This window comes from Gambusia affinis, linkage group LG09 (assembly GCF_019740435.1).
Source record: "Gambusia affinis linkage group LG09, SWU_Gaff_1.0, whole genome shotgun sequence".
In the NCBI taxonomy this organism is placed as follows: domain Eukaryota; kingdom Metazoa; phylum Chordata; class Actinopteri; order Cyprinodontiformes; family Poeciliidae; genus Gambusia; species Gambusia affinis.
Window position 1 is genome coordinate 10220947 of NC_057876.1, and position 22628 is coordinate 10243574.

Consider the following 22628-nt stretch of genomic DNA (forward strand, 5'->3'; position numbering starts at 1 on the left):
CATTATTTTCTATCAGGCCCATTTTAAAGCCAGTTTCCCATGAAGTCCAGAAAAGCGACAAACTGGAAACCTGTTCTCATGCAAAATGTAACCAGCCATACAGAAGTCATGCATCAGGATCTTTATGCAAATGACCTACCAACCTAAACCTTCCAGGAAAGCTGAATTTCTAAGGATGTGCTTTGCTGCAGGGTGGGTCAGAGCCACCGCAGCTTCTTCGTCTTCGCTTGCCTCGGCCCCTGAGCTCAGGCTACAGGTGCCACTGCAGGCCAGAAGGCGGACAAAGTCAGAGCGTAAAAAAGGCAAAACATCTCCCATTTTCAGGTGCCCCCCCCCTTCTGCTTCTTCCAAATGTATGGGGGGAGCCCCATCATTTGCTCAGATTTGGCACTTATTAGATGAATCCCTGTCACTGCTAAACACAGTCGCTGCTTCACAGCGAGAGAAGGCGAAGTGGGGGTGGGAGTGATGGATATCTTTGTTTGATGTCTGAGCCGGGATGAAAAGCGGGAGGGGAATCTTCTTCTTCGCTCCGTCTCGCTCTTTTTCAGCGTGTGTCGTGCATGCATTAGATAAAGGGAACAGAGACGAGGGTTGCACAGATTGTAAAATGAGTCTTCTTGAAGGAAAGGTCTGCCTAGTCTGAGGCCCATCTGTGCCTTTCGCACATCTACTTTTGTCACTTTTGTCTTTTACGGCTGCTATTTACGACTGATTGTCAGACGTCATGCATCATGGACAAGTGTGTGCGCGCCTGGGTCTGTGTGTATGCGTCTTTTAAGTGCTATGAAGTCAGTGTGAGAGCCAAAGATCACCACACAGGCCAGTGTCGGGTCCACTGCCTGAGCTCGTAAATTCACCAAAGTGCACATGTTCCGTTCAGGTCCGTTCTCTTCAGACCACACACACTCACACACACACACACACACACTGGGTGGTGAGAGGCGCTCGGGTTTACCCTCAGGCTATCTTAGTCCATGACAGCAGGACACTTTAATGATGTCACGTTTTATGATGTCACTCATGCCGACCCTTGTCTAGCGCCAATCCCACGCCTCAGCAGGTCCATTGGTGGTTACTAATACGGGTCGGCCACCCTGAGCTGGGTACACAATCAAGTCAAGAAGGATAGCTAATGATGGTTTTAGGAAGGGCTTCTGGTCAATACTTTGCTTTCCGTAGGTCACTTTCTGAATGTCTTCAGCTTGGACAAACAAAATATGAAAAAAAAAAAAAAACAGGTACAATTTGAACATGGCTTGGTAAAAACCAGCTCCTTGCTCCATGTTTTGCTTCATTCAAAGGGTCTGTACTCATGGTTACTGAGAAGTGATTGCTTGCTGGACATGTGGCCTCAGTTGGAGTTTTAATTGAAACCCAATCGCTAATGTTTGTTCGTGACGTTATGCGGCCAATACATTATACGTATTGGGCGTATAACGTATTCATAGCTTCCGGTAAGCTATGAAGCTCACCAGAAGTTGTCTGTGGTGTAAACAACCATCCCCCCCACTGTGAAGCCAAATGAAATGCTTGTTAATGTTGATTCAATATTTCAACGTGGATTGAACGGCTTCGTTCACTTCCTCCCCAGCTATCACCAAACTACAGATTACAGGTTGTTGTTCACAACTTCTTCTGTTCACTCATTTCTCTGGTTGAAACTCAACCGGAGAACTCGAGCTAAGTGGGAGAAAACCCAGACCGAGGAAGATGATGTCCAGGCTAGCTTGGATCTAGAGTTTTTGAATTGAATGACGCATCTAGAAATCAGCCGATGACCAGAATCAGGTGATCTTCAGCGTGTCCACCCCCTGCAAACTGAAAATCAATGTCTCTCTTCCAGTCATCAACCGCACCATGCCGAAGTCCCTCCAGATCGCACTCCTCAAAACACTCTTCACCGTGAAAGTTTTTAATGAGTGAGAAGACTATAAGTTAACTACTTCCAATATTGGTAAGGTGGTTGGTAAAAAACCAAAGGAAGTTCAACGGGTACAAAAAATTCTTTTTTCTAAAGAAGCACGTTGGCTTTTTTAGCAGCTGCTGGTCAGTTTGCTCCTTTGCCATTTCATGCCTTTGCAAATCTGCCTATTTTACACCTGCGTGCCACAGAATGATGATTAATCTCCTCTTCTGGGGCAAATAGTGAAATTGGCAACAGACAGCTTGGACCTGATCTCAGTCGATGGCGGGATTTTTTTTATCCTCTTGAGTTTTCAACCTCTGCTTGTCATGGAATTAAAATCAACTTTATTTGCCAACACTGTGTGCACAGACACAGACAGGAGATCCTAGATTTGGAAATACTGGAAGCATTTTAGAAAACTGAAAGTTAAGGCAGGAATCTGCGTTGTCTATATAGCTCATTGGAATTGAAAATGGTAGTTTACAATTTTTTTTTCATCATTTTGAATTTGTGAAGCCCTGTTTTACAGAGACCCGTTCTCTATCACACACTGTGTGACATCACCTCTGCTCCTGATATGGTTTTGATGCTTTTATTACAGAGAAGAGTTAGAAATTGAATAAACTCAGAATCACTAAGCTGGCAGAGCAGGTCAAAGCAGCACAAAAACCAGAGACTGGAAATTGGTCAACACAGCACAGTATTTTCTAAATCCTTACACATTGGTAGTTTAAAAAAAATCTGCCTTAGTTTTGGAATTGCTGTGGCTAGACATTAGCTTCAACCTTAATTGAAAACTAATCTGTGTTTATGCAAACTGAAGACTTTCAGAGCGACACTCACTCTAGCTAATATACTCCCTCTTCATATGATGGATAAAGTTGTCAAATAGCAACACGGTGGGTTCAAACATGTAAATAGCTACCCCGCCGTGAGGCAAGACCTAAAGTAATGTAATGTCTTCTCTGATATTGATTTCTGATCTTTTACAATTTAGTCACTGGGAACAATGACCTAAAGCTCCGTCGGTGGGGACACGTGACCCCTTCCCTTCCACCCCTTCTTTCCTCCACCTTCCATCTCTTTCTCTCAGATTTTGCTGTTTTGCATCCCTTTGATGCGATGCTTGTACAAGCCCGCGCAGGACCTCTTCAGCCCCGAGAATACTGATGCAGTATTCTCACAACCTTTACTGCCGCCTCTGATGAGAGCCATGCAGGTCCCGGTTGCCCGTGCCAACGCAAACGGCCCGGGGCCACACTTTAGGACCGCGGCATAAAAAGACTTAGCCCACCATACCCTTAGGTCCCATCCATTATTCACTAAGAAACACTCAAGCCGCGGAGACCTGCCTTCTCGGCTTCGCAGTGTGTGGAAGACGCCGCACATACATGTGTGTGAGGGTTAACGTTGCGAGGTGGTGGGGGCTTAATGGCAAGCTGTGAAGTTGGGAGCAGAATGGCGGGGGTGGGGGTGGGGGGGGGATGAGGGGCGAGTCGGACTCTTTCTTCAGCAGCTGCTTTCATCCCCTGATTAGCTTCTTATTAAGTCAGGGGCGCTATGAAATTTTAATGAGAATTTATTAAAGAGTACCCGTTGTGTTGCAACTGTAGCATGATGACAAAAATGTCCCATTTTCTCCACTGTGATACGGCTTCCTGCACAGCCAGCGGTTGATGCAGTGTGCTGGAGTCGTTTCCCCACGCAGTTGGCCCGGAGGCTCGGCGTTGTTTGACCTTTCAGGAGTTTGTGATGGGATGCATTTGTAAGTTTTGATAGCTAATTCCCGCCCCCTGCCGAGGAAGCGGCGTCTCTCCCCAATCCTTATTGTGTTTTGGTGAAAAGGTCACCAAACAAAATACTACTACTAATACAAAAAAATAAACAAAAAAATAAATAAATAGTAATAATAATAAAAACAGAGTTTCAATCTGTGCTGCAGACGTCTGAATCATGGATTCACAACAGCAAGATAAAAGAGATTGCAACAAGGCAACCAGGGGGGAAAAAACAGAGTAGCTGCTCTTGTTTTGGTGGTTGATCCCATTTCCACACGCCCTCGAATCTCTACCATCCCCCTGCCCCCACCCTCAATCTCGTCTCTGTTTTCAATTTCTGACAGAATACCAAATAAAAAAGCATTTCAAATGATGCCTCACGGTATTCAGCAGTCAAGCTGAACCGATTTCACTCTTGGCACCACTCTCTCTGCTCAGTCTTGTCCGTTGTTTTGTCTGCCGTCAGATGTGTGCCACGGCGACGTGTTAATGAAGTGTGAGAAGAGGAGCTGAAACACGTTTTGGCCATTTTGACTACTTATTTATTTTTTACTCCCTAGAGGGTTATGGGATTGGGAAATAAAAAATAAAAATTGCTTGGTTTTGCTCAACGATACAAGCACAAAAGCTCGCTCGCACATAAACATGCAGGGGGAAAAAAAAGGCACAGCGTTCACACACCAAGCATCGGTCTCAAAGGGCTGATCCTGGAGAAACCAGGTTAATTAGCTTGTTCTCCCCAGATCTCTACAAAGAGAGTCAGGCTCTTCAGATGAAGGGAGCTGCATTGTGCTCTGCCGCTTTGTGTGCGTCTAATAAAGCCCAATAAAGCCCTAATCATATGTCTGGGCACCGGGTCGGTAAGGCATCGGGCTTTATTCAAAATTCTGATTGATCTCCATTGTCGTTGGAGTAAAAACGCAGCCATTATCAGCTGCTGTAGTCCTGCAGAAGAAAGGTCTTTATGGCCTAACATGAACAGGAATCACGAGGTTTGCATGTTCCTGGAAGAAAAGAGCGAGTGTGGTACATTTCATGGATGATCAGTGGCGGAACAATGCCGGCAGGTGGAAAGAGAGTGCGAGAACAGACCAGAATTATCCACCCGGTCTTATCCTTTGACGCAGGCAGCTCAGCACAAGTGATATAATCCTCTCCTCTCCATGTTTCCTAATGCTAACAAAGCTTTAGCACGCCACCACGTTGCTCACGTCCCTTCCGTTCTGTCTTGAATTACAGCACGCAGATTACTCAACTAGATTTCCATGCATTTGCAGGGTTTTTTTGGGCTTGTATGTCTTACACAACCTTCCAATGTCGACGTATTGAACCTCTGTTGGGTTTTTTTAAATTTGTTTTTCCACCATGTCAGGATTACCCGTCCTGAGGTTAGCCGGGTCACTCCAGTTTTAGTCCTCAGGGTTATCAAGCTATCTAAAGGGAATGGCTCTGTCGTTTATTTCACCGGATCCTTCCTGTTACGCCTGATCCGCTGTGCCCAGGCATCTATAAAATACATTCAATATGCTTCCGGATCCCCCCTGCATTGTTTTCGTTCCAGAATCAATGCATATCTATGTTTCCACCCTACTGGTCGGATCACTGGCCGTCAGTATTACATGCTGAAGGGGGGCGGGTTGGATTGGCGAGCAGAAACAAAAAGAAATCTGCTCCATGATGGATTTTTTCTTTTTTTTTTTTTATTCAGTTGTACGTACACGCGTTACAGCAGAAGGCCGACAGCCTTGTCTGCATTATTACTGTTGACGGATGTGTGCGATCCCAAGCATCCCCTCTGCAGCATCAAGAAGCGCTGACCTGTCTTTGTTAGACCTGGCTAGCCACAGGATTTATGGGCTTCATCTGGTTATGGTCCGCTGATACAGTCGTGGATGTATGCGTGTGTGTGTGTGTGTGTGTGTGTGTGCGTGTGTGTGTGGGTGTGCGTGGGTGTGCGTGTGTGTGTGGATGTGTAAGAGAGATTGAGATGGTGTGTAAGTACGCATTTGATCAACTGAACCTCCTGGATGCTGATTTCTCCTGTCCATCTCAATGCCGCTGACCCTCCTGAAGGGGAAGTCTTTCTCTACGATCCTTGTGTTTCCCAAGAAGAAAATTAAATTTTTGCCAATTTAAACTAAATTCCATCAGTGTCTCAGACTGGATAGATTAATTTCCCTCATGTGGAGTCATTTGCATGCAGAAAAGCTCATCTATCTACAACGCTGCCGCGGGTTTCCGCCTCGCTGCCAGGGAAATGATTGAAGGACGTACCCGTGTGTAAACTGGTTAAATGGCATTCATCAGTTACTGTTTCCTCGCAGTGTGTTAATGTGATGATGATGAGCTAGAGGAAAGACAGTGAAGAGGGATCAAGAAAAACAAAAAGATAGAAGTATGTAGAACTACACTGAAATATGCATTAATTTAAAAAAGAAAAATGGCTCTTTTTTTTTTTCTTGGGAGGAAGCGTGCTTTGACAGGTTATGGTTTCAAAAAGAAAACCTCCTCGCCTCCATAAGTTCCTACAGTTTAAAATCCCTTTGGTAAAATACCAGAGAATGTCTCCTGATGCCCAGAGTTCATTGCTAATTCTCATTACGTAAACAAAACACCTGCAAAAAAAAAAAATAAAATCCACTTTTGTTTGTCTAACACGCTGGTTGCTCATCACGCTGTCTGCTAATGGAGCTACGCTGCATTCAGCTGCTGAACAGAAATCCCACTCAAAAACTAACAAGCTGTTAAGTTTCATATACTCTTTAGTGGAGAAAAAATATTTCCAAAACAGCTGAATCCATTTTTCTTGTGACTCAGGAGAACGTCCAGTTGTCTTCTTTCAGTAGCCTGGAGGTGAGTGGCAAACGGGAAGATGGAGGAGAGCAACACTTTATTAATCTCAATCCAGCCACAGACAACTCCAGTCACTCCAGCAGTTGTTTAATCCCCTCAACGAAAGGGCTATAAACCTGCAGCATGACAGAGGAACTCGTAAAACATCGAATAACTTGATATTAAAATGTCCCATGGCTAGTTTTGTTGTGCAATCAGAGAAATTCTGACAAAATCCATTATTGTGCTTTCCCTGAGCTCTTCGGGGTGAATCCAGTTTTTAAAATAAATACCATAAACCGGATACTAAATGAATAAATAAATGTCTCTCTCTGTTATCTGAATCAAGATAACAGAGAGAATGATTATCTATATGAAGCTGCTGACTACAGGTGCTACCTGAGCAGAGAGCCTTACTTACTAACTCATATCAGATTTTAATATGTTATTTTAATATGTCAAGATCAATATGGCAATTAAAAAAAAAATAAGTAGAAATAGCTACCATAGCAAGAGAAATGATTGTAGTTTTAAAACTGTAATAATCAATATCACAAATCAGTTTGGCGGCATTGAGAATTGTTGTCTAAGACGATCAAGATTACATGATGTGACAATTAATTTTTTTTTTCTTTGATTTTAGCCCAGTCTGTAAGTAGGTCAGAATTTGTAAAAGGCTCAGTAGCATCTCTAGTAAAATATGCTCCCTCTGGCCTCGTGTGCGAATGTCTCCCTCTACCAATTAACGGAAACGAGGAGGGCTCGTACGCTCACGCATTGGTGCAAAAGCCCCGATACTTCCAGTCATTTTCGGCATGCAGAGACGAGCCTGACTACAGGGACTCTATTGTCTGAAGCCGTGTGCTGCAGTGAGTCGCCCTCACTCCCCCAGACAAGCAGGCAGCTTTTTTCACTCCATTGCAGCACTTTCCTCTTTCTCTGTATGTCTGCTGAATTACAGCTAGCATCAGCAACTAAGTCTGAGAGCTATTGGCACAGACACACTCGCATACACTCCGCCGCTAGTGATGGAAACAGTCGCCATGGAAACATCTCCCCTCTCGCTCTCTCTCTCTCCCTCTCTCTCCGCGCTCAGCGCTCCACCAGCAGCAGGTCCACAGAGGGCGCGGGGAGGGGGTGCGAAACAACAAACACTCTCATTTTATTTTATCTAATATTATAGTTACTGCTAAACCTAAGGGCTACCTTGACAGTAGTGTGGGTGTGTGTGTGTGCGTGTGTGTGTGTGTGTGTGTGTGTGGATGCTTGTGCGTCGGTGTGTGTATTTCAGAGAGAAAGACATAGACACAATGCTCTGCCTTTTTAGCCTGGGGCTGTGTAATAATTACAGTCACCATTAGCCTCTGCCCAAATCCAGGCAGCTGTATGTCAGCGAGGAGGAGAGGAGATGTTACCTCAAGGGTAAGGTGTCTGTTATTTACTTTATGGGGGAAACCGCAGGTATGCAAAAGCACACAGGGATCTGAAACAGGCTTGGATCAGCTACTGGACAGCTTGGAGTCCCAGTCAGTTGTAGCGACAAGGAGAGAGCAAAAAGCGGGACTACAGTTGGAAAAAAATAAATAAATTACACAGATTGTTTCACTTTAGCCAGACTAGAGCCTGAATTGTCAAGCGGTGACTCACACACTGGTTTCTCCTAACCTATTTTCCAACAAACTGGGTTTCTGTGCCAAATAGCCCTTTGTGGGTTGGTCACAAGAATCCCCTTCTCCCAATTTTCTCCTGAAATATATTCCAGAAATCCCTCTTCTAGAGCTCTCCTGTAGGCCTTTTTTTTCTCTCTCTCTCTCTCTCTTTCTGTATGTCTGGCTGCTCCTGTCCACGCTGACATTTCTTCCCTCGCTCTGCTCTGCTTCCTGTGTTCCAGCTGACATTATCTCAACGGTGGAGTTTAACTCAACGGGGGAGCTGTTGGCCACCGGGGATAAAGGAGGAAGAGTGGTTGTCTTCCAGAGGGAGCAGGAGGTAGGAAATGCCAACAATTCAATGCTAATTGTGCTGCCCTTTTCTGCTGAGAGCGTTTGACAGACTCATAACGACGCAGCTGGATTGTTTGCTTTTGGTTTGGTGTTCAAATATGAAAGGAAACACTTTGCTGTTTGTCAGGGGATGCAGCCATTCTGCACTTATTAGCACTTATTGAAGAGAGTATAAAAAAAAACAAGAAATAGATTTAGTTGTATAGCAGGAGTAGCTTAATCTAATACCACAATTAGTTACATTAAGCTTTTATTGTCTATTTGACTGCTCCTTTTCCCATGACAGAGCATTTTCAGTTTGTGGAATGTGGAGTAACCATGAACACACCAAATCCAAACTTTCACACACAGGAACTACTTAACTTTAACTATTTTCAAGTTCCTTAAAAAATAAACAACCTAAATGGACCCTTTCAATTTAGCTGAAACAACCTTTAATCCCACATAAATAGACTCTTGATCACGAACAGTTATGCACAATGAATATTTTTCATTGTTTGTTCACATCACCCTCTTCTCATATATGAATAATGTTTTGCTCATTCTAGAAACCCAGAAGACTAGAGTTTGCACTTTTGTATTCAAAGCAATAATAACATTTTTAAAATGGCTAATTGACCAAACATTACTTATCACCGAAAGCGTACCGACCGCTTTACGCTAAAACCTGGTTCACAAAACCTTGTAAACACAAAACATGCACTATACACTGAAATACAGAGGTGTGAAAGGATGTAGCAGCTATTATCATTGAATCATCCCAGCAAAGAAATAAGAAAGCATTTTTCATGCCGATTGACTGAGGCCATACATTTTTCCAAGTCTGCATCTGATTGGCTCATCAGGCCCCCGTGACGACTCTTTACCCTTCAAAGCTGCTGAGTTTCCACACTCACAAAGGGAAAAACAGAGCCAGCGACAAGTTTTACCAAACCAAATCAAAACACTTTTCACTGATCGCCCTCTAGGACGCAGTTGTAATAAATGTTTTCAGCGCAAAAGATTTGTGACGTCACTCTAGTATTTTGCTTTTCCTCCAACGAACAGACTTCTTTAGGTGTCACTCGGTTCCAAATCCGAAGTGAGGGTTCCCCTTAACTCCTACCACTGTAGGGCTAGATTCTGCATAAGTTGAGTTGGAAAATGGAGATAGGAAATCAGACACTTCCAAAAGTTGAATTAGTTCTGTGAGTGAATGCATGCCTGATTTTGGACCACACAGTAAGACTTTCGGGTCCTGCAGCCGTGATGGTTCTGGTGTGGGAAGTTGAGAAAGGTGGTTCAGAAACTCCCAGTTAATGATTGGACTTATTATTTATGTAGAGTTCAAATTAGCTGTTTAAATTCTTAATCGTAACGTCATCAGCTCCATTTCAAGTTGACATGCAAAATTTATGTTTGTGATGGTAGGACAGGAAAGGCTTTTTCAGGCTTGCCCTGTTTTCCATGAGTGATCACACGACTCCACATCCACGCAGATTCTGAAATATCGGGTCAAATTTTTGGCTTCTCCAAACGTTTGACCCGAAGGATCACGTCGATCGATCCTTCTTCGCCTTCCTCCACAGAGTAAGACGCAACCCCATCGCCGAGGGGAGTACAATGTTTACAGCACATTCCAGAGTCACGAGCCCGAGTTCGACTACCTGAAGAGTTTGGAGATCGAGGAGAAGATCAACAAGATCAAATGGCTGCCTCAGCAGAACGCAGCGTACTTCCTGCTCTCCACCAACGGTCAGTTCAAGTCTCTCTGCGTGGTCTACGAGGGCGTCCTGTAGTCCTTCGTCAAATTATGTTCATGTAAATGCTGACTCTGCGGAATTTGTTTAAGGTTGGTGTAAACTGAGATGTTGGTATCAAACATGAAATGCCTGTTTTGGTTACCTGCGAGGCTGCTGCGCTTGGCTGAGCAGGTGCCACCAGCAGAAGAGTTTAAAATTAAGGACTTCATACACTCACACACACACACTCACACACACGCACACACGCATGCCAATGAAAGCACACACACTCACTACCTCATACAGACGTGAAGCACAGAGACGTCTTGCAGATTGTGGGGTTCATGCATGGCTGCTACAGGAGTTCTAGCGGTGGCTGGAGCAGATGGTGGAGGGTCCTGTGGCGATGGCCTCGATGCTCTGACACCAACGTACGCAGTGGAAATTAAAAGGGGGAGTTGGCGGGGAGTAGCTTGACTGCTGCTGCCATCCACTTCAGTAGACCGAGAAGATGAGATGTAACTGGTGTTTACGTGAAATAAGATTGAAAAGCACCCAGATGGCTTTCTCAGAGGGGGTGTATCATGGCGTGGCAGTGAAACGAAGTCAACTCGTAGATGGATATCGGTGATAGAATGTACACACGCACTCACAGGAGCCGCCATTCATCATCTTCGCTGGCTGCTGCCCAGCTACGTGCCAGATTGGCCGCCCTACCTCCATCCCCTCCTCCCCGCAAACAAGTTGGATGGGAGATTTGCTGTTGTGAGCCTCAGTCTGAACCTATTCTGTGTCTTTATTTGTTTATTTATTTATTTTTTGTATTGTTTCCACCGCCAGACAAGACCGTGAAGCTGTGGAAGATAAGCGAACGGGACAAGCGTCCGGAAGGATACAACCTGAAGGATGAGGACGGACGGTTCCGGGACCCGTCCACCATCACCACGCTGCGGGTGAGAGATCGCAGGAAGCTGTCGGGCCCCAGCCGCGTCAGAAGTCTGTCGCTTTTTGGGCAGCGGCGTGTCCGGCCGACGTAAACATTCACACACATGGTATCAGTTCAGACAAAAAGAAGAAGCTTTGACAAAGACTGAAGGAGTTTGTCCAAAATCCCTCATGTGTAATTATCATAGAGAACATATTTCCATGCTATCGAAGATTTGATCAACATCTGTGCTAAAGGGAAACAAACACATCCTCAGTGTAATCTTTACTGGAGCAAAAAAAAAAAAAAAGCACAAGCTAATCACCCAAGTTTTACTTATACGGGAACTTTTAATGACGACACAAGAAATTATGAGCTATAATTTTTCTGCTACTTAAAAAAAAAAACCTGGCAACACTTTAATTGAAGAGGTGTGCATAATGAATGCATCGTCATTACTGTTAACATTCGGTAAATAATAGCAAAGTTGTACTAAGCCTTTCACCAAACGTCCATTAAAAGTGTAATGTTATGTTTATGACAACATCATGTCAGTCTTGGGCACACCCATCAAATGAAGTGTTACCGAAACCCCTTATTCTCATACATCACAGTTTTAAAATATGTAATGTGAAGAAAAATGTAGCTGAATTCAAAACAGCTAATTAAGATAGTTAGGATAAAGTTTGTAACGGTGATAATCGATGCACTGAGGCTGTGAAAGTTTTGAGCTCCACTGAGCAGCTCCTCTTCAGGCTGAATTAGAGAGGAGACAGCGAATCAGACATTGACAGTGAGTCACACCGTACCAAAACTTCAGATATCATTCACACACTTGCATATTGTACCATTACGCTGGGATAGTGTTACTCACGCTAAGAGTCAGGTGGGATTGCCGTTGCTTTTGCATCATGTTTTAATCTGTATAATATAAAATGATCACTTTCATTTTTGACCAGTGAAAGGCCTGTTGGATTTGAGTCGTTTTAAACTACGGTTGGCAGTGGAACGTGAGAATGACCTATCGCCCTCTCGGTTATTTTTATCGCTCCTCCAACCAGTTTCACTTTTCACACAAGCTGACTGTGTGTACGTGGTACCATGGCCAGTCTGCCATTGCAGATTAGTGCTGAGTTTAGCATGTCTGTCCCTCCTTTGTCTGGCTGGCCGGGGGGGTATCGTCATAGCTGCCTGGAGGACGGGCCGCTTGACTGTGGCAATCCTGTTTAGATGCTGTGAAATCCAGGCTGGAGCGGGAAGCTGAGAGAGAGAAAGGGCGTTTCCCTATATGGAGGCATTTGGATAAGAGGTTATTTAAATAAAGAATGTGTTTGAGAGTGTTTTTTTTTTTTTAAATATCAGGATATTCTGTTTGGAAAATCTACCCAGACAACGAGGCAGGTTGAGGACCGTTGACGGCCCGTGTTCCGGGTTAATGAGGCACACGTCTATCTGGGCATCCAGTGAAAGACATGGAAGGGAAGTGACGCCCGTGGAGATACAGCGGCCTGCTGAGCTGACGTGTCTTTTAATCAGTGCCAGCAGCGGACAAAAAGAAAAACAATCGGGGAAGAGGCGGCCGATTTGTTCTCCTGGCTCCCTCCTCTTTTCCCTGCCTTTGTCTGGGTTTTATCTGGCCAACGGGGGGCTGTGTGCAGGCCGGTTGCTGGGCATCTTTGAAGCCCTTGCAGCTCTGTTCACACTGTGTGTGTGTGTGTGTGTGTGTGTGTGTGTGTGGGTTGCTGTACTTGCATGTTTGGCGTTCCTAATTCTGTAGAGTTTGGTTATCATTCCTCAGCAGGACCTTGCGATGCCCTCAGGCTCTCTCTCTTTTGCCACCTTCATTGCTTTTCCCCCAATTTCTCTGACACAAACCCACAAAACAGAGAACAAGACCGACTTCTTCAGCAGTTAGGAGGTGTTGAGAAACTGAGTTACTGTGCAGCGTCACAGTCTGCCTGAGCCAGCACTCCAAACAACCAGAGAGCTGCTCACTTCTCACCTCTGTCTCTTTACCATTTGTGTAAATGTAAGATCGTCGTCTCCAGCGCACAGGCTAATCCATTCACAAAGATACATATCTGAGGATGTCTCTTGGAGACAATCTTGAAATCAAACAGAATAATTCATGAATTTAACCGCACACATCAAAGATGATTCTTTTTCTTGTAGTTTTTTCTGCTTCTCTTGATGCTTTTTTTTTTTTTTTGCGTCCAACCCCAGGTGCCAGTGCTGCAGCCGATGGATTTGATGGTGGAGGCGACAGCCAGGCGTGTCTTCAGCAACGCCCACACGTACCATATCAACTCCATCTCTGTCAACTCCGACCTGCAGACCTTCATCTCCACCGATGACCTCCGGGTGAACCTGTGGAACCTGGAGATCACCGACCGCAGCTTCAGTATCCTTTGAAAATCCGCTCCGGTCTTCTCTAAGCTTCATCCCAAATAAACACAGTTAGGGCTTTACTCAAATATGAAAACGTGAGTTATGTTTTTTACTACGTGAGGTTCTGTAATTGTAAATATTTTTAGAATGCTGCTGATGAGCTCGGACTTTCTGGACTACATGCAATTAATTAAATAGCTGTTCCACAAGATTTTGACCAGTTTGTAAAGGAGATTTAAGCACTCTGCTATGTCATTTGCACCTAGGAGGAAAGGTTTCGGCCACTGTGGAGCTTCACATTGTGCTACTGAAGTAGCGATGGGTCTGTCTGGGATTGAATGAAGCAACGTGATTTTCCATACGTTGGCTTTCTGCTGTGTTTTGAACTGAAATGGCTCTAAAGGCTCTCAGACAGAGGCAGACCCACATTCAGCAAGTTTAAAATCTGACTGTTCCGTGTCATTTTTTTTTTTTTTGCAATACAAAGCAGGACATAAAACTCAATATTTTCTGGGACTTGTGTGAATTGCTATAGGTTGAGTTTGTGTCATTTAGCATGTCAATAATGTGACCTGTCTCTTTTACAATCTGAAAGACGTCTTTATTTAGTGACCGCCTCTTTTGTCCACACTCTTTGGTTTGGACTTGGGCTTTTATTTGCACGATTCCCCTAATCAGATCTGGAACTTGTCTTCTGGTAATTTCTGCGCCCAGATCTGCACCAGTTCTTCATAAATGAAGTGAAGCACGACGATTAAAAAGTTTTATTTCGTCAGAGAAAAAAAGACAAATGAACGCCACACTTTTTGCATATTCCTTTTGCAAAAATAACATGATAGAAAAATGTATGCCTTTTTTATTTTTTGTGCATCAAGCCTGCATCAGCCATGCATTGCAGCACTTTTATAAATAAATATTTGAAATTTAACAGTGATTATGGCAAACTGCTTTCAGTCCTGTACTTTACAAAAAGTGCTACAAATTGTGTTCCGGATGAGATCTGTGCTCATTTTCCAGACGTCTTTTCCTTAAGCCTGCGTCTCTCAGACATCGTAGACATCAAGCCAGCCAACATGGAGGAGCTGACGGAGGTCATCACCTCGGCCGAGTTTCATCCCCAGCAGTGTCACACCTTCGCCTACAGCAGCAGCAAAGGCTCCATACGCCTCTGTGACATGAGGCAGGCGGCGCTCTGCGACAAGCACTGCAAATGTGAGTACATGAGAAGGAAAAAATCGTTAGGTGTCGCAGAATAGGACAAGGTGTGGCTAATGCATCTAAGATCTCTGATAGATTTTCTTTGACAGGATGCACACAACCTGCACTGGTGTTTGTAGATACCATCAGACAGACCTCTCCTAAGACCTTTTTTTTTGTTTTGATTCTCCTATATTTCATTTTTTACATTCTAATTGTCGCTTTGAGAGATTCTTAAACAAGCTCCCGTGAACAGTTGTGATTATCACCTGCTGGCAATTTTAAAACAACATATTCAGCTCTGGAGAAAAAAAAAAAATAACTAAGAGATCACTTCAAATGATCCGTTTCTCTAATTTTACTTTCTATAGGTAAACGTTTGAGTAAAATGAACATTGTTCTTTTATTCTACGAAATACAGGCAACATGTCTCCGACATTCCAAGCAAAAATGCAGCGTTTATCCACAGAAAACGAGAAATGGTCAAACTAACAAAAAAGATGCGGCGCTTTCAGACCTCAGATAATGTAAAGGAAACAAGTTTACATTCATTTACAAACAACAATACTAATGTTTTAACCCAGGAAGATTTGGTGGTATAACCATGAGGTTAAATTTTTTTGTCCAGAGCTGGATAACGCTTGTGCTATTTTGTGTATTCCTTACTTTAAAATAACCTTTAAATTCTCATAAAAAAAAGAAAGTACACTTAAGAGTGTGTATGGATTGTATGAATGGTTAGGTTAATACCAGACAGAACTGGAAAATTAATTTTGATTAAGTATAAAATGGCTCACATCAAGCTGAAATTAAAAAATTAAATTAAATAAATAAATTAATTAAATAATCCTGATACATTTATTGTATCAGGATGCATTCATTTCACCCTGAACCGGTCTGTTTTAATGTAGAAGTGACTCACGGATGATCAATATGGCACAATTGATAGACCATCAATAAATCTTCAAGCGTGACTCGAACAATGGGCGTCCTTCTCTAAGCCTTAACATCACATGCAAACACTTGGCTCAGATGAATAATGAATACATTGACATTTACGCTGGGAAATCAATGTCATAAGAGCAATTGCATTAGTCCCTCATGGACACACCTTGTTGCTCGATAATGTCACTCATTTCCTCGGACATATTGATGAATCCACTGGACTGTGTGTTAACGCGGCCTGTTGAATATCACATCAGCATCGGAGGCTCCGCTATGAGAAAATAAAAAATAAAAAAGATTCTGGAGGGGTTTTTTTGGAGGCTTGATGGGAGACAAAATAGAGAAAAAGAAGAAGGGTCGTGTTGTAAGGATGGAAATATTAATGTTCACTATCTCACTGCACGAAGGTGAAGGAGAGACAAAGAAAGAGAGCAAAAAAACCCTTTCCATTTTTGTTTAAAGACACAGCTGAGTAGGTCAAACACATATAGGCATTGTGTGAAAATTAAAAGGCAAACATTCAAAATTTTAATAGAAATTCAGTTTTAAATATGAATCCAAGTTAAAATCCTCCGATTCATGCTTCAATAGCTAATTACTGATCAGGCAAAAAGTCCTGAACTCAAAGACTTTTCGCACCTCTTTCAGGTTTTCAGAAAGATGAAAACCTTTCTCCAGAGCCGAGGAGCATAGAAGCTAAATACCACAACGCTATCGCTGTACTTTGCTCCGTTCGTCTCTCCCACCATCAGCTTTAGTCTTCCTGGGTGACACTTGAAGAACATGAGCTTTGCTTACAGGTCAGAAACCTTCAGTTTGGTCATCTGACCAGGTGTTTTCTGCGTTCCCTAAATGGCTTGTGGCAAACTACCAGCAGGACTTCTTATGGGATTTTTTTATATATATATTTATTTATTTGTACAACACACTACTAATGGTTATGCTGCTGATTGGTTCTCCCACCTGAGCTGGATATTTCTGCTGCTCCTCCAAAGTCGCCACGAGTTGTATGTATTTCTTTGGTTGCCTTCACCGACGTGAAAGTTTGCATGCAGGTGGGCTGTACTCGCATTTCTGTTGATGTATCAGGATAATAGAGACATAATAATAAAGCATGTTTTTTATTTGTGAAACATGATTGAGTAATAAATAATAATTTATAGTAATAATAAATTTGTTCGTATAGCCCTTTACGATAGCCATAACGTTAATCAAAGTGCTCTACAGTCGGTGAAATAAGAAAATAAAAAGTTAAACAAAAGGAACAAAACTGGATAAAACACAAGAGACAGTGGAATAAAGTCAAATATAATAAAAATGTCACACTATAAGCCAAGTTTGAACGTATAATCTTTATTTGAAGACTAAAATTCTATTATATTTTATTCTTTATCTTCCGCATCCCAAATAATACTGTTGTTTTTCTATTAAATAAACGCACAATAATAGTAATACTTTAAGGCTGGTGGTTGAAAAGTGACAAAATGTTTAAAATAAATGAATAAAATCAATAGGTATGAAGGTACGATTTCATAAAGCGAGCAGACAGGCTTGACTGCGCCCCAGAATTATTCTGCATCTCCCTCCAAACCCGTAAATCCGTGGGACTTCTGGTATCAATCAGGGTTGCAGCCGGGATGGATGGATGGGTGAGGGATGGTTAGAGGATTTAGAAGGGGATTGTCAAATGCCCCAAGGACAGAGCAAGAGGGACCAAACAAACCCTCTGCCCTCCCCCTGTTGACTCCCAGGAGACCCCATTATACACCCCTGGAGCGGGAGGGCAGGGTCTAACACACACCCACACACACACACCCACGCACGCACAGATGCATATATACATACACGCTTCCACTTATTCCCAAGCACTCCTTCCACCGGCAAATATACGCACACAGAAATCCAACGGGGCTCATATGTGGCCGGTACTTTGACATTGATTTGTTTTTCTTATCCCTTCCGCATCCCCCTTCATTTTTTCATCTCTGACGCTGTGGCGCTAGTTAGACTCCCCACTGACACATCACAGGCTGATCCTGCGGGCCTCAGCTGAGGAGCGGGCTTCATGGCGGTGGGGGCTTTTTTTTTTTTTTTTTTTAGAGAAACAAATATGAGACGGGGTGGGGAGGGAGGAAGGAAGAGTGGGGAGATGCATTGACTTGACAGCTAACGACGGAATGCCTGGCTCTCATCCCCGGTGTGCTGGCCCGCACATGGATCAGCAGCTGCCAGAGTCAATATGAATCATAACCAATATTTGCCCACCGCGCTGACCTGCCATTATCTCCCCGGGTAATTCTGCAAAGAGATGCAGCTGCAACCCTACTGTGATCCAAAGCCCTGCGTTTCTCTGCAGTAGAAGAATTGAATTTTCTTTTTTCTTTCTCCGTCCTACGTAGACTTCGAAGAGCCGGAGGATCCGTCGACGCGTTCCTTTTTCTCAGAAATCATCTCATCCATCTCCGACGTAAAGTTCAGCCACAACGGGCGCTACCTGATGACAAGGGACTACCTCACTGTCAAGGTGTGGGACCTCCAGATGGAGAACAAACCACTCGAAACCTACCAGGTAATGTATCTGTAGTCTCCATCGTCGGTCTAAAAGAAAAAGAAAAAAGAAACCTAATCTCAGCTGGGGAAGTTAGGAAGTTCCATCTTGACCCAGATCAAATCAAATCATATTGATCTCAAGGTAATCAGTCAATGTAATACTGTTTCACTGTCAGTCTGCCGCGCCGTAACCTTGTCATCTTCAGCGATTACCCTAGGAGGGCTTATTGAACCAAGTATCCATTAGAGGGTAGCGCTAGTGCTGATGCGAGCCGAAGGGTAAAACCTCCCACTGTGTGGTCATCAGGGTCAGATCCACCCTCTCTGATGTAGGAAAGTAATCCTGCAGCAGGTCATGATTGATAAGGCCATCAGGGGATTCTTCCTCTGGCTTCACCTGCTGCCTAACGTCTTAGCAGGGGTCACCAGGCCTGGAGGATTACTAAAAGTAGAACATAAGGCACTGGAGCTTAGGTTTTTCTTCTTTTTTTTTTTTTTTACTGAAAAAGCAACGCAGTAAACAACTTTGTTTTTTAGGTTCACGACTACCTGCGGGGCAAACTTTGTTCTCTGTACGAGAACGACTGCATCTTTGACAAGTTTGAGTGCGTCTGGAATGGATCGGACAGGTGAGACATCTCAATCAATCGTCAGAGAGACGGGTCGGTACAAATCCATGCATGCATCTCTGTAATGCTCGCCTCGCTTTCCCCCCTTCCCCTTCAGCGTCATAATGACGGGCTCCTACAACAACTTCTTCCGAATGTTCGACCGGAACACCAAGCGGGACGTCACGCTGGAGGCCTCGAGAGAGAACAGCAAACCCCGAGCGATCCTGAAGCCTCGCAAGGTACGAAATAAACATATTTGTTTTCTTAATGTATAACCAACTGTAGTAGAACTATGTATTAAAAATCAGAACCAAAATGTCTGCTTTAAAGCTTTTCTTACTGCCTTATAGTTTCGTTGTTCGTACGGCTGGACAATAAGTCAATAATAATATGTATCGCAAAAGGCCCGGGATCAATATCTATAAATACTACGCCTGATGTAGTATCTACAATATGTATAATATTCACTGAATATGGGGAGTGCTGTGGTGGCGCAGGGGGTTAGCACGCCCCACGCTTGGAGGCCCTAGTCTGCGTCGCGGACGTCGCGGGTTCGACTCCCGGTCCCGATGACCTTCACCGCATGTCTTTCCCCCTCTCCTCGCCCTCCTTCCTGTCTGCCTACTGTTTTTTCTCTTCAGAGAAAAATAAAAAAAGAGTAAAATATAAATAAAAAAATTTAAAATGTTCACTGAATATTCAGAATTGAGATGTAGGAGAGGAAAGACTTAAGTTGCTCAACCTCTTGCTAAGCTAGGTTTGTGGCATCAACAAACTTAATCACTCTTTGGTTGCCTAGCAACAACTTGTTGAGTAACTCGCGCAGCAGCAGTTCCAGGTTTAACCTCATAACTGCTTAAAAATAGGAAAAAAAACAAAAACAAAGGCGCGGAGTGAAAATTGTGAATAAAGCAGAAAAGATCATGTCACCAGTACGGCAGTATTTCGTATATTTAAAAACGAATTAATCATTATTGATATCAACTGATATGAACTGCATATATCACAACGCGTTTTTCAGCCATATTGTCCAGGCCTACGTTGTAGTTATTCTTTCAGCTTTCCACCATTACTGGTTAGATTTGGAACGATCAGGGCTAATCCCGAGGGAAAGAGGCGAGTAAGGATGGCCAAGCCTATTAAAGTGACTCTAAGTTTAGAGTCAGAGCAGGAATAAATCTGTTTCACTGCAGACAGCAGATCTCAAGTGTATTGAAATATGCTAAGTTTATAGACCATGACAATTAATATTTCCCAGTATGTTGGCCTTTAATGTGACATGCAGAATATCCTATGCAATTCAAAAGAAAAACAAAACAAGTCAGTTAGGGGGAAAATCATTTTAAATCATTTTAAATACAACCTGTAGGTACCTGTTCAGGGATCTGGTGCCACGAAACAACACTGGAAAAACCCAGGACAAATAACTATACATATTTATATCCAGTTGCAGCAATTAGTAATATTTGATACACGCCTAACATAGTATATGCGATTATCGAAAAAGCTTCAACTGTGCAGAGGGATTATAAAGGCAAAGGAAACAAAAAACTGGTTAAAGACAAGATGGGAACTGTTCAGGAAGTTTACAGAGTCTGACAGCAGCACTGAAGGAGCTGCAGGAAGTTCTGCCATCTACTGGTGATGGGCAACATGTGACAACTGGGACTTTGATAACACCAGTTCATCTACTGACCAAAAAATGTTTAGATGTGTGCCAGGAAGCTGGAGATGAAAACTGAATTCATGCAGTTATTTAATTGAACAGTGCAAGTTTTTCCTAATAACAAGGGTCAGGTAGAGGATGTGAAAAGTGGTTAAGAGAAGAATTGTTTTTGTTTTTTTTAAAGTAAACACTTTTCTTGGTTGGAAGAAACTAAAAAGACTTTCCAGACCACATAAACTGGAAAAAAAAATACTTATAAAGTTAGGAAACTATCTGCCTTTTATTAAGACAAAAGAATCATTTTGCATTTTAAGTTAGAAAAAAATAATACTGAATAATGAGTACTTTAAATTTTGGTATTCTGGGCCATGTTGCAAAAACGTTTGGACACCACTGTTACAGAGTAACTTCAGCTTTTTCATTGCTTATATTTTTCCTCTAAAAAAATGTTTTTCAGTAGAATTGTAAAAGATGAATGCAAAAAAATTGCATACAATTAAAAATATATCTGTATCTACTATTGACATTATCCACGTTGTCCACCCCTGCTTCAACAATAAATAGTGAATTTATCTAGCATTCGATTTATCTGGAGTAGCTAAAAGAAAAAAAAATAAATAAAATAAATGTAGCCCAAACATTGCCTCAAATGTAAGATGCCTTATGTGTAAAAACGTCTGACTGTCCCTCTGCCCTCCAGGTGTGTGTAGGTGGGAAACGTCGCAAGGATGAGATCAGCGTAGACAGCCTGGACTTCAGCAAGAAGATCCTCCACACGACGTGGCATCCGCATGAGAACATCATCGCCGTGGCGGCCACCAACAACCTCTACATCTTCCAGGACAAAGTGAACTAGGAAAAAGAAAAAAAAGACAGTCTGCCCCAAATTATGAAACCTCCCAGGACCCAAACATAATGTGAAGGGCTGCTGTCTTAAACCCACCCCACCTCCCAAAAAAACAAAACAAAAGAAAAACCCCAGACTCTACTTTAAGAGAGTCGTGTCCATACACTGACGTAAGAAAGTGGACAGTGAAACGGACACAATTCGTGGAAAAGGCTTCATTCCAAGAAAATGACTCCTAATTTAATTTATTCAGCCATGCGGACAACAGAAGGATCGAATCACGTGCGTTTATGCAACACGAAGGACCGCTGCATGAATAATGTTTTGTAGCAGCCCTCTGGACCCTGAAGAAACAGGCGGATAGGGGAGCGGTGAATTTTCAAACAGAGCACAGAGACGGAAAGCCAGCTCACGTGACGGTGGCTCTTCTTCATGTAGCGTCGGCGCCCGATCCCTCTCTGACCCCCCGTAACCCCGGCGTTTCAGCCCGCTCGAGCTGCAGCGCATGCGATGAATCCTGCGGCCTCCGTCTGAGGTCGAGCACAGGACAACGCAGAAAGACGAAGAAGAGACTGTTAATAATGCCTGACCCCCCCAGAAACTGCACGCAGCACGGTCAGTCTCACCGGTTTTCCCGTCTCGTTGCTGAGACGTCTGTAGTCTGCGACACGAATGAAGCCCTTCCAGGCGGCGAGAGTCGATGGTTTTGTTTAAAGCCGTTCGTTTCGTCCTTCTCTCGGTTGGTGAGTCTGTGTAGAAGCTGTGGTGCCTTCTTTTGGTATGTGGGGCTTCGATGTATTTGGGTGTGGGAGGGAGGGCAAGGGACTGTGTGAATGTTTTAAATTAAATGTTAACTTAGGGTGTTTTGTTTGTTTGTTTATTTTTTTCCCCTCTCTCTTTCTTAACCAATGAAAATGAACGTAAGAACAAAAAAGTTTCATTAAAATCGCAAATGGAAAAAGTTTTGCAAGTAATAACAAGGAGAAGATTACGGAAGAAGATTAGGGCCACCGCAAAAAAAAAAAAAAGAATTCTGACTTTATTCTCAGAATTCTGACTCTAAAGTCAGAATTTATTTATTTATTTTTCTCGTTGGCCCTAATCGTCTTCCGTAGAAGATGCTGTGTTTTGTACAGAGGAACCGCTGTGTGTTGGATGTTGGCGATTGCTCAGAGAAACAATAAAGCCACAACCTTTCTTTTTTGAGATTGTTTCTTCTAAAAAAATAAAACTGAACTCTTTGCTATATGTTGCCC

General features: G+C 43.2%; 1 protein-coding gene across 2 annotated transcripts in view; it reads left to right on the forward strand.

The window, feature by feature from the left end:
• ppp2r2ba (protein phosphatase 2, regulatory subunit B, beta a) overlaps nt 1-22570 on the forward strand; it is a 49638-nt gene extending 27068 nt beyond the window's left edge. For both annotated transcript variants that reach the window (XM_044127961.1, XM_044127962.1), the window contains exons 2-10: nt 8411-8508; nt 10091-10256; nt 11084-11196; nt 13392-13569; nt 14604-14768; nt 18098-18267; nt 18786-18877; nt 18975-19098; nt 21226-22570. In XM_044127961.1, the coding sequence (XP_043983896.1) occupies nt 8411-8508; nt 10091-10256; nt 11084-11196; nt 13392-13569; nt 14604-14768; nt 18098-18267; nt 18786-18877; nt 18975-19098; nt 21226-21381 (1262 nt within the window). In that variant the 3' untranslated portion in view covers nt 21382-22570. The remainder of the gene's footprint in view (nt 1-8410; nt 8509-10090; nt 10257-11083; nt 11197-13391; nt 13570-14603; nt 14769-18097; nt 18268-18785; nt 18878-18974; nt 19099-21225) is intronic.
• Nucleotides 22571-22628: the final 58 nt, after the last annotated feature.